Source organism: Rhinoderma darwinii, chromosome 5 (assembly GCF_050947455.1).
Source record: "Rhinoderma darwinii isolate aRhiDar2 chromosome 5, aRhiDar2.hap1, whole genome shotgun sequence".
NCBI classification, from domain to species: domain Eukaryota; kingdom Metazoa; phylum Chordata; class Amphibia; order Anura; family Rhinodermatidae; genus Rhinoderma; species Rhinoderma darwinii.
The window spans coordinates 162,517,811-162,530,754 of record NC_134691.1 but is presented as its reverse complement, the minus strand read 5'-3'; the positions used below and the strand labels follow the sequence as shown (position 1 = coordinate 162,530,754).

General features: G+C 44.4%; 1 protein-coding gene across 1 annotated transcript in view; it reads left to right on the top strand.

The window, feature by feature from the left end:
- Positions 1-12,944, top strand: part of SERPINB5 (serpin family B member 5) — a 43,664-nt gene that overhangs the window by 5,248 nt on the left and 25,472 nt on the right. Inside the window, exon 3 of the mRNA XM_075828481.1 lies at positions 6,137-6,254. Coding sequence (XP_075684596.1) covers positions 6,137-6,254 — 118 coding nt within the window. The remainder of the gene's footprint in view (positions 1-6,136; positions 6,255-12,944) is intronic.

Below are 12,944 nucleotides of genomic sequence, written 5' to 3'. Positions count from 1 at the left end.
ACGGGGACGTTACGGACGCGGCGATACCAAATATGTGTAACTTTTTTGCTTTATTGTGTTTTTTTAATAGTAAAGCATTTTGTAAGGGAAAAAGTCGGTTTTTCTTTTTTTTTTTCACTTTTTTTTAAATTAACTTTATTTAACTTTTTTTAACTTTTATACTAGTCCCACTAGGGGACTTCACTATGCGATCCTCCGATTGCTGTTATAATACACTGCAATACTTTTGTATTGCAGTGAATTACTGCCTGTCCGTTTAAAACGGACAGGCATCAGCTAGGTCATGCCTCCGGCATGTCCTAGCAAACATTCACTACAGGCAGACCTGGGGGCCTTTATCAGGCCCCCGGCTGCCATCGGAAACACAGACACTCGGCGATTTTATCGCCGGGTGCCGGTGGGATGAGAGGGAGCTCCCTCCCTCTCTCCAAAACCACTCAGATGCGGTGCACGCTATTAATATCGCTACTAATATCGATCTCACCCGGTCGAGCAGGGACGCCCCCAGCCCTCAGTTGAGAGCAGGGAGATTTGACGGCTCCCTGCTCTGTTTACTTTATTCTAATGCAGCGCCGTGGAATGGCGGCGCTGTAGAATAAGGCCCATTAATGACCGCCGTGAAAAGGCTAATCGGCGGTCATTAAGGGGTTAAAGCAGGGTGACAAATGTTGCACATGTTGGTTATAGTGCATTTTCTTGTGAAATACTGGGGAAAATGGGTCGTTCCAGGCATTGTTCTGATTAAAAACGTACTTTAATTAAAAAGTTGATTGGAGAGGGAAAAACATATAGAGAAGTGCAGCAAATTATAGGCTGCTCAGCTGAAATGATTTCAAATGCCTTGAAGTGGCAACCAAAACCTGAAAGATTCAGAATGAAGTGGGGAACATCTGTTCGAATGGATAGAAGAGTAACCAAAATGGCAAAGGCTCATCCAATGATCACCTCCAGGAAGATGAAAGAAGATCTGAAGTTACCAGTGAGTGCTGCTACAATCAGAAGACGATTAAGTGAAGCCAAGTTACCAGCAAGATCTCCCCGCAAAGTCCCGTTGTTGAAAAAAGAAGAAATATCCTGAATAGGTTAAAATCTGCCAAGGAACACATTGACTGGCACAACGAGAAATGGTGACACATTATGTGTACTGATTAAGGCAAAATTGTTATTTTTGGGTCTAGTGGCCGCAGACAGAATGTCAGACGACCTCTGGGCACTGAATTTAAGCCACAGTAAAGCATAGTGGTGAAAAAATCATGATATAGGGATGTTTCTCATACCATGACGTTGGGCATATTTATCGCATACAAGGGATCATGGATCAGTTTGAATATATAAAAATACTTGAGATCATGTTGCCCTATCCTGAAGAAGAAATGCCTTTACAATGTGTGTTTCAACACGACAATGACCCAACACACACCAGTAAGCGAACAACATCTTGGTTACAGACAAACAGGATTGAGGTAATGGAGTGGCCAGCCCAATCTCCTGACCTCAATCCCATAGAGAACTTGTGGGGTGACATAAAAAATTTGGTTTATGAGGCAAAACCCAAAAATGCAGAAGAACTGTGGAATGTCGTCCAATCTTGCTGTACTGGAAAACGTGTTCAGAGGCGCCAGAAGTTGGTCGACTCCATGCAACACAGAAGTCAAGCAGTCCTCAGAAACAATGGTTATGCCACTAAATATACTTCAGTAAAGTGAAATCTGAAACATTTTTTCAGTTCATACAATACATTTTTGAGTTTTTAAAGTGAAATGCTGGTACTGCTATTTTTTTGAACAGCCTTAGGGCGGATTCACACGAACGTGAATTGCGTCCGTGCAGACCGCGTGGTTTTCACGCGGCTCGCATGGACCAATACAAGTCTATGGGGCAGTACAGACAGTCCGTGCTTTTTGCGCAGCGTTTGTCCGCTGCGTAAAAAGCGCGACATGTTCAATATCTCGGCGTTTTTTGCGCATCACGCACCCATTGAAGTCAATGGGTGCGTGAAAACCACGCATGCCGCACGGAAGCACTTCCGTGCAAACTGCCTGTTTCGCACAACAGCTGTCAAAAGGATGAATGTAAACAGAAAAGCACCGCGTGCTTTTCCGTTTACAAACATCCAAATGGCGTGTCATAATTATGGCGGCTGCGCGAAAAGCACGCAGCCGCGCATCATATGATGCTGCCACACGGAGCTGTCCAGTGGCTTTTGCGCAGGCAAAACGCTGCGTGTTTTGGGTGCGCAAAAACGCCACGTTCGTCTGAATCAGCCCTCATGTTCCTTTTTCTTTACTTTCTGTAAAGGATTAACCCGTTAGTGACAGCCACATAGTGTTTTTACGGAGGCCACTAACGGGCTTCATTCCGATGCATGGGCCTTTTTACGGCGCTGCATCGGAATAAATAAACAGAGCAGGAAGCCGTTAAATCTCCCTGCTCTCAGCTACCAGAGGTAGCTGGGGGCATCCCTGCTCTAACGGGTGAGTTCGATATTAGTATCGATCTCACCTGTTTAACCCCTCAGATGCGGCGCTCAATAGCGAGCGCCGCATCTGAGTGGTTTTGGAGAGAGGGCGGGAGCTCCCTCTCATCCCACCGGCGATAAGATCGCCGAGTGTCTGTCTTCTATGCCAGCCGGGGGCCTAATAAAGGCCCCCAGGTCTGCCTGTAGTGAATGCCTGCTAGGTCATGCCTCTGGCATGACCTAGCAGATGCCTGTCTGTTTTACACGGACAGGCATAATACACTGCAATACAGAATACAGATTTAAAAAAAATAATAATAAAAATTCGGGGAAAAAAAAGTGGAAAAAAAAAATGAAAAACCCACTTTTTCCCCTTACAAACTGCTTTATTATTAAAAAACAAAATAAAGCAAAAAAGTTACACATATTTGGTATTGCCACGCCCACGACTATAAACTTATTACATCATTTAATCGCTCGGTGAACGTCGTAAAACTAAAATAAAAACACATGCAAAAATTGCTGTTTTCTGTGAGTCCTGCCTTAAAAAAAATGTGATAAAAAGTGATCAAAAAGTTGCATCTACTCCAAAATGGTACCGATAAAAACTACAAGTCGTCCCGCAAAAAAAATCCCTCATACAACTGCATCGGCGAAAAAATAAAAAAGTTATAGCTCTTCAAATATGGAGACACAAAAACAAATAATTTTGAAAAAAAGGGTTTTCACTGTGTAATAGTAGTAAAACATACAAAATCTATGCAAATTTGGTATCGTTGCAATCACAACAACACGCGGAATAAAGTTATTGTGTTATTTATACCACATGGTAAACGGTGTAAATTTTAGGACGCTTTTTGCGGCGAAATGTGGCGAAATTGCAGTTTTTTTCTATTCCCCTCCAAAAAAAAGTTAATAAAAGTTAATCAATAAATTCTATGTACCCCAAAATGCTGCTATTAAAAATTAAAACTTGTCCCGCAAAAAACAAGACCTTATACAGCTATGTCGACGCAAAAATAAAAAAGTTATAGCTCTTTGAATGAGACGATGGAAAAACATAAAAGATGACTTGGTCATTAACCCCTTCCCTCCGCAGCCCTTTTTCAGATTTTCATTTTCGTCTTTTCCTCCCCACCTTCCAGAAGCCATAACTTCTTTATTTTTCCGTCGATATAGTACTATGAGGGCTTGATTTTTGCGGGACGAGTTTCTAGTTTTTCGTAGCACCATTTACTTTGCCATATAATGTACTAGGAAATGGGAAAAAAATTATTTGTGGGGTAGAAAATGAAAAAAACACTGATTCCTCAATGTTTTTTTGCGCGCCATTTTTACGGAATTCACTGTGCAATTAAAACAACATGTTAATTTTATTCTATGGGCCAATACGATTACGCCGATACCAAATATATGTAGTTTTTTCTATATTTTACTACTTTTACAAGTAAAAACCTAAGTGTAAAAAAGAAAATTTATTTTGTTTCGCCAAATTCCGAGAGCCATAACTTTTTTATTTTTCCGTCGATTAAGTGGTATAAGGGCTTATTTTTTGCGGGATAAGCTGTAGTTTTTAATAATACCATTTTGGTGTACATGCAACGGTTTGATCACTTTTTATTTCATTTTTTGTGGGAGATTAGGTGAACAAAAAATAGAGATTCTGGCGTTTACAATTTTTTTTTTTACGGCGTTCACCGTGCGGGTTAAATAATGACATATTGTAATAGTTCAGACTTTTACGAACGCGGCGATACCAATTATGCTTATTTATTTAATTTTTTACTATGCTCTAGGGGGAATATGGGAAAAGGGGGGTTTTTGGAACTTTTAATTTAAAACTTTATTTAACTCATTTTTGCTTTTTTTATTAGTGCCCCTAGGGGACTTCAACCAGTGATCGTTAGATCGCTTGCACGATATACTGCAATACTAATGTATTGCAGTATATCGTGATTCTGACAGTCATCTATTAAGCCCTGCCAGAGGCAGGGCTTAATAGGTGTACAAAGATGGCGGACCTGGGGGACTTCGTCAGGCCCCCAGGCAGCCGTGCCAACCAACGGCTCCCCCCGATCTCGCTGTTGAGACGTTCAAGGGGGTCACCCCCCCCTGTTTTTAGTAATTTAAATGCCGCAATCTCTATTGAACGCGGCATTTAACGGGTTAAACAAGCGGGATCGCGCTAAAACGGGATCCCGCTCGTAACCCGGAAGTGTCGGCAGTAACACACAGCCAACACACTCGCTCTATGGAGCGGACTCAGCCCGTGAGCCCGCTCCATATTCCCCCACCCGGCGTGCGCCGTATATAAAATAGGCTGGTCATTAAGGGGTTAATACAAACTCAATACGTTTTGTTATTGTTTTGATTTGGAGATAAATGTGTATTATTTTAAATGCATTTGCATTTAGGCAAATAATACTTATTATAATGGTTTTGTGCTTTATTTGCTTTTTTAAACTCACTACTATTTTTTTAAACACTACTGTATATGTTCTATTTATCTATATAAGAGATGCCCCCTAGTGGCATAAAAAGGCAGCCAAAGTGTGTAACATTTTGTGTGTCTGCTGCAGAAAAATGAATATGGTGGCCATTATTAAGAAAACAGAGAATCAGCAGGAAATCTTCCACATCTAAAAGTGGCCGAAAGCTGATTGAACTTTTCTTCTAATTTAATCAATAAGTTATTTATCCACTGTAAAAAGAATACAGCAGTTCATTGAGATATATAGATTTGACTTACTTTGCTAGAATGGACAACTTTGTACATTTTCATGTGGAAATTTCACATTCATATACAATATGTATATATATATATATATATATATATATATACACACACATATATATATATATTAATATATAATGATACAGTTAAGCATATACAGTACATAATATAAAGTGCGACCTTTGAACAATGTTTTAGAACAATAGTCACATTGGGTGTCAGATTATTATATTTCCTGATTTTTTACAACCCTTTCTTTTCTCATTATTACTCTTTGTTCTACCTACAAAATTCCTCACTTAAGATCCTTTTGTAACTTTTAATATGTCTATTTTTTTTAAAATCAATTTATTGAGGAATAAAGAATACCGAAGAATAAAACATTGATAAGGTCTTATAATGTCGATAGAAATAGCCATCAAAGGTGTGGTTTTGGATGTAAAGTCTTTGTCTCACTACCAAAACCCCTGTCCATATGCCCTATTAGGTCATATGGACGTCGTAGAGGGGAGTCCGCCACTCTGGAACCCACTTCATGTGGCAGAACACAGAGACGTTCTTACAGATAAATGTCCCTTTATTTGAATGGCGGCACCAGCTTGTCTTTAAGAAAATGCTGATTGCTTTTTGTAATGCACTCCTTATGTCAGTTTACACCTTGGGCCAAGATTTAAAGGACGATACTTCATGGATATTTCTCTTCTTACATGTATGCAACTCATTAATAGACTCAATGTATCAATGGATATCGGTGTGGAAACAAGCACACAACTGCCCATACAGCGAGATCCTTCATCTCAGGGGCCAAATTGAGACTGACAGTGCATTGCAGAGTTTATCGCTCTATGCTGATGGAAACACAACTACTTTTTAGTCATGAACAAGCTCCTTGTATGAAGGTGTGAGTTAATAATCTGATAAATCCACAAATCTTTTTTTCCTAGGAATTTATAAATTCAACAAAGAAACCATATCCATCAGAACTGGAAATAATTGATATTAAAAGCCGAGCAGAAGAGGCCAGAAACCAGATAAACACCTCAGTAAAGGACCTCACTGATGGTAACATTTCTTGATTTAGCAAATTTCATATTAACAAAATATCTCATATTTTACATTAACCCATTAAAGGGTTATTACCACCTTATAAAGTAATGACATATCGCTAAGATATGTCACCACTTTTGATCGGTGGGGGTGCAACCTCTGGGACCCCACCGATCCTGAGAATGAAGTGGCCGCAGCACTGATTAAGGCCCCATGCACACGACCGTATTTTTCATCCATAATTACGGACCCATTCATTTCTATGGGTTATGGATACCTTTCCGTGTTTTTATGGATGGGTGTGCGTGCCGTAGAAATGATAGAACATGTCCTTTTTTTGTCCGTATTTACAGCACGGACTCCCCATAGAAATATATGGGAGCTTCTGTAATTTACGGACGGCTACGGATATGCACCCGTAGCCGTCCGGAATTATGGAAAGCATTGCTAGGCGACGCCAGATTTGCAGATGTTGCATATCATTTGTGGTTTTCTTCTTTTTGCGGATCCGTAAATACGGATGCATTACGGATGCACTATGGACCGTATTTACGGTCACCGTTCTGTATATTGCGATGATTTACGGATGGCTATAAATAACTACGGATCCGTATTTACATACAGTTTTTACGGATGGATAAAAAATACGGTCGTGTGCATGGGACCATGGTCCTGCCCGTAACCACGTGCCGCGATTGGCGCCAACAGGCCATACAAAGTGTGGAGGCACGGGCCGTAAAAAGCAAAATAGGACATGTCCTATCTTTTGTGGTAAACTTCTACAGCCCGGACACCATAAATAATTTACCATAATAATTTATCATAAATATACGGGAAGGTGTCCGTGGTCAAAAGAAGTGAATTGGTCCATAAGTGCAGACCGTAATTACGGCCCGCAATTAAAGATGATTTTTACGGTCATGTGCATAGGGCCTAAGTGCTTTATCCCCTTCTAAGTTTTCAGGCTAAAACAGTAAAGGGGATGCAATGCTAAATCAGGCCTCAGGCCATTATTTGTGGCACTGCACTGTGCTAAGCAATTTGATGCCAAATTGAAAGGGTATGTGCACACGATAGCAGGCATTTACGTGTGAAAAGACAGACTGTTTTCAAGAGAAAACAGCTGCCTCGTTTCACACGTAAATGCTCCTCCTCGTATTATGCGAGGCGTCTGTGACGCTCGTAAATCTTGAGCTGCTCTTCATTGAGTTCAATGAAGAATGGCTCGAATTACGTTGCAAAGAAGTGCCCTGCACTTCTTTGCCGAGGCAGTCAATTTACGCGTCGTCGTTTGACAGCTGTCATATGACGACGCGTAAATTACAGGTCGTCTGCACAGTACGTCGGCAAACCCATTCAAATGAATGGGCAGATGTTTGCCGACGTATTGTAGCCCTATTTTCAGGCGTAAATCGAGGCATAATACGCCTCGTTTACGCCTGAAAATAGGTCGTGTGAACCCAGCCAAAGAGATATTCTTGGAGGGCACTTAGTTTAATAGAAATGTATCATCAGAAAATGACATACTATTTAAGTCAGGTTTTTATTCTAAACTTATTTTACTGCTTTCCTGTGTAGATTGGAACAATGTCAGCTGAATCATCTCCTTAATATTAGAGGGCAGGGAATTTTGTGTCAGCTCTATTTAGGGCTTTTTTAACCCATTGGTGTACCCAGTGCAAGGGTTTCCTGAGTGGGTCCTTCTCCTGAACATTTTGTATATTGTTTTGACCAACCGATTTCTACACAGTCAAACTATATCTATTTAGAAGTGCAATTATTCAGATACATTATTGGGAAAAGTATTGACTCATAGGTGACTTCTTCTCTGATTTTAGTCATTCACACTCTTATTCTTCTCTATGCATCGCAGACTGCCTTCCTCAAGATACCCCGATATTCAAGATTTTTCTGCATATACATCTTTGATTCCTTGCAGGGGTGGATACTGACAACAAAGAACCCCTCTGCCTTCAGTGGCAACAAAACTAGACAAAGATGCATATATACATACACATACATACTCCACACAAGCCATACACTTTAAAACATACTGCACAGAAGGCATTCACACATTGCACATGTCACTCACACATAGGACACATGTTGCACACACTCCATTCACACATTGGACACATGCCGCACATACACCACTCACAAATTGAAAAACTGCTGCAAAAACACCGCTCACATATAAGACACACGCTCCAAACACACCAGCCACTGATAAGGCACATGCCGCACACACACAACCCACATATAGAACACATGTTGCACACACCTTGCTCACATAGAACACATGCTGCACATACCAATCACACAGGAGGCACATGCTGCACACACACCGCTTGCATATAGAACACATTATGAACACCGCTCATACATAGGACTCATGCCGCCACACTAATCACACATAATGCACATGGTGCAAACATGCCACTCACACATAGGACACATGGCTCACACACCATTTTCATATAGAACACATGCCGCACACACCAATCACACAGAAGACACAGCACAGAAGACACCACTCACATATTGAACACATGTCGCGCACACCACTCATACATAGGACAAATGCTGCAAAGATGCCACTCATATATAGGAGACATGGCATACACACCACTACCACATAGGACACATGGCACACACCACCATACCTCCCAACCGTCCCGGATCTGGCGGGACAGTCCCGGTTTCTCACCGCTGTCCCACCGTCCCAGGTGGTCTGTAAATGTCCCGCTGGGCGCTGCATCAGAACAGCTGATCGCTGCTGACTGCAGCAGCGATCAGAACAAGGCAGGAGTCTTGCGGCGGTGTTCTCACTGAGATCGATGCCGGCCCTTGAGTGGACCAGTCCAGTCACCTGACCTGTCATCTGACCTCACCGGTCAGGTGACTGGACTGGTTCACTCCCGGGCCGGCATCGACACCAGTGAGAACGCCGCTGCAAGACTCCTGCCTTCTTCTGATGGTGAGTGATGGGGCTATTCACACGACCGATTTTTTGATGGCCCGGGAAACCTGGCCGTCAAAAAGTGGGACGTGCCCTATTTTCGGCCGTTTACCCGGCCGCCCAGCTCCCATAGAAGTCTATGGGGCCTGGTAATACACGGCCATCACCGGAATGTGTCCCGAGTGACGGCCGTGTCTTCCGTCGCTCGTGCACTCTCCTCCTCCTCCTTTTCGTGCAGAGTGCATGTGAGGAGGAGGAGGGTCTTTTTTTGCTCCATGTCGGAGTCGGAATCCCCAATCCCCGACACTACACTGTCCATATATGGACACAGCGACGTCACTCACTTCTGAAGCGGAATCCTCAACCCTGTGGCCGGGGATTCCGCTACAGGAGAAGTGAGTGACTACACTGTCCATATATGGACACAGTGACGTCACTCACTTCTGAAGCGGAATCCCCGACCCTGTGGCCGGGGATTCCTCTCCAGGAGAAGTCAGTGACTACACTGTCCATATATGGACATTGATGTCAGTGACTTCTCCTGGAAGGGGGGGGGGGTGGGTGCAACAAACAAGGGCTGTGTGGCATTACCTACAGGGGGCTGGGTGGCATTACCTTCAGGGGGCTGTGTGGCATTACCTACAGGGGGCTGTGTGGCATTGCCTACCAGGGGGGCTGTGGCATTATCTACAGAGGGCTGTGTGTGGCAACAAATTTAAATGAAATTCATCCGATTTTAAAACGGACAGGGAAAAAAACGGATGCAAAACGGGTCAAAATTGGCCGTTAAAAATGGCAACACGGCCAGGAACAGAATCGGAACGGATGCAAAACGGCCAGGAAAAACGGTCCAAAACGGCAGTTTTTATCGGCCGACACTCGGACCCTGTTGTGTGAATAAAGCCTACCTCTACCGCTCTCCGCTCTGGCGGCAATGTGGCACCTACAGGGGGACTGTGTGTGGCACTATCTAGAGAGGGGCTGTGTCTGGCGCTATGTACATGGGGGCTGTGTGTGGAGCTATCTACAGGGGGACTGTGTGTGGTGCTATCTACAGGGGTGCTGTGTGTGGCGCTATCTACAGGGGTGCTGTGTGTGGCGCTATCTACAGTGGTGCTGTGTGTGGCGCTATCTACAGGGGTGCTGTGTGTGGCACTATGTACATGGGGGCTGTGTGTGTAGCTAACTACAGGGGGACTGTGTGTGGCGCTATCTACAGTGGTGCTGTGTGTGGCGCTATCTACAGGGGTGCTGTGTGTGGCGCTATCTACAGGGGGCCTGTGTCTGGCGCTATCTACAGGAGGGCTGTGTGTGGCACTATCTACAGGGGGCTGTATCTGACGCTATGTACAGGGGGGCTGTGTGTGGAGCTATGTACAGAAGGGCTGTGTGTGGCGCTATCTACAGGGGTGCTGTGTGTGGCGCTATCTACAGGGGTGCTGTGTGTGGCACTATGTACATGGGGGCTGTGTGTGTAGCTATCTACAGGGGGACTGTGTGTGGCGCTATCTACAGTGGTGCTGTGTGTGGCGCTTTCTACAGGGGTGCTGTGTGTGGCGCTATCTACAGGGGGCCTGTGTCTGGCGCTATCTACAGGAGGGCTGTGTGTGGCACTATCTACAGGGGGCTGTATCTGACGCTATGTACAGGGGGGGCTGTGTGTGGAGCTATGTACAGAAGGGCTGTGTGTGGCGCTATGTACAGGTGGCTGTGTGTGGAGCGATCTACAGGGGGCTGTGTGTGGAGCTATCTACAGGGGGGCTGTGTGTGGAGCTATCTACAGGGGGCTGTGTGTGGAGCTATCTACAAGGGGCTGTGTGTGGACCTATCTACAGGGGGGCTGTGTGGAGCTATCTACAGGGGGGCTGTGTCTGGCGCTATCTACAGGGGGGCTGTGTGTGGAGCTATCTACAGGGGGCTGTGTGTGGTGCTATCTACAGGGGGGGCTGTGTGTGGAGCTATCTACAGGGGGCTGTGTGTGGAGCTATCTACAGGGGAGGTGTGTGTGGAGCTATCTACAGGGGGGCTGTGTGTGGCACTATGTACAGGGGGGCTGTGTGTGGAGCTATCTACAGGGGGCTGTGTGTGGAGCTATCTACAGTGGGGCTGTGTGTGGAGCTATCTCCAGGGGGGCTGTATCTGGAGCTATCTACAGGGGGGCTGTGTGTGGAGCTATTTACAGGGGGGCTGTGTCTGGCGCTATGTACAGGGGGGCTGTGTGTGGAGCAGTCTACAGGGGGGCTCTGGTGGATGATTTTTCCATTGATCGGTAGCAGAGTTACACAACTGGAAAAAAATATCCCCATCATGTAACTCTGCTACCTGTCAATTGAAAAGTCATCAACCACAGGGTCTCCCTCTTGACTTTCATTGTTCTCAGCCTTTTGGTTTGTCCTGCAGCTGCTGCCGCCGTGATGAGCAAATGTTATACCCAAGATAGGAAAAGTACACAAAGACGATATAACCGGATCCATAATATCTGTGATATCCAGACAGTCTAAAGATCCGCAGTGAGAATGTGCGCGCGTTATTTGCAGACGGCTCTGGCCGTGATTTGATGTGTTTATGCAGAATATTGGGCGTGGTTAGGGGCGTGGCCTAAAAATGTCCCTCTTTTCCGAACTCAAAAGTTGGGAGGTATGCACACCACTCATAAATAGGACTAATGTCGTCCACCCCAATAACACTTAAGGCACTTGCTGCAAACATGTCACTCACACATAGGACAAATGCTCCCAACATGCCCCTCACACAAAGGACACAAGGTGCACACACCACGCAAACACATGCCAAACAAAAACTGCTCAAACATAAGGCACATGTTGTTACCATGTCACTCACATATAGGAAAAATGGCAGACACGCCACTGCCACAGAGAACACATTCCCCACACAGATAACTTACACATAAAGCACATGCTGCACACAAGACACACACACACACACACACACACACGCATGGAACTTGAATCTCACCCTCCATATATTACACAGAATCTACTTTTTCCTATTCTTAATGTACCGAGCACAAACTAATGTATACAGTCTCCTATTCTCCCTCCGCACAGCCTTCTACAGCTGAAAACACAATCCTGATGTAGCAACTAGCAACCTTTTAAGTCTGTTTAGCACTGAGGAGGACTCTTTTATTACATCATCCGCTTCTATTTTTTGGCAGTTAGGGATAAAAAAATGCAAAATATGGCCTCTTCTTCTCTTTCCCCTCTTTCCTCCTTCACTGGCAAGCAGTCTAATGTAATAGATGCTGCGGACCATAGCTCCTGTAGTATTTCAATAACAGCAGAAGTGTGGTTCACACAGTGAGGCTGCCACCTGCAGGCCACAATAATTAGATAATTATTATAGCTTCCTGATGCCGGCCCTATAGGCCTCCATCACTCCGGACCCTTAGCAGCTGAACCGGCTGCACAGTGGTTATGTCCACCCCTGGGTCCTTGCTTTTCCAGTACCCACCCTACCTTGTCCCCACCTTCTACACAAGCTCCCCATCTTGCTGCTATCGTCAATGCTGTGTCTGTTGCTGCCCTATTTGCCCCATTACGGTATTTGCTGTGTTGCACAGTGGCCCCAAACACTGTACTTCAGCAATATTGAAACAAATAAAAAGATCCATATTTTATAAATATAGTTATCACAAAAATAATAGTGCCATGCAGATAGTGACTCCAAAATAATAGTGCCAGACAGATAATGACCCTGAAGCCAATAATGTCAGATATATAGTG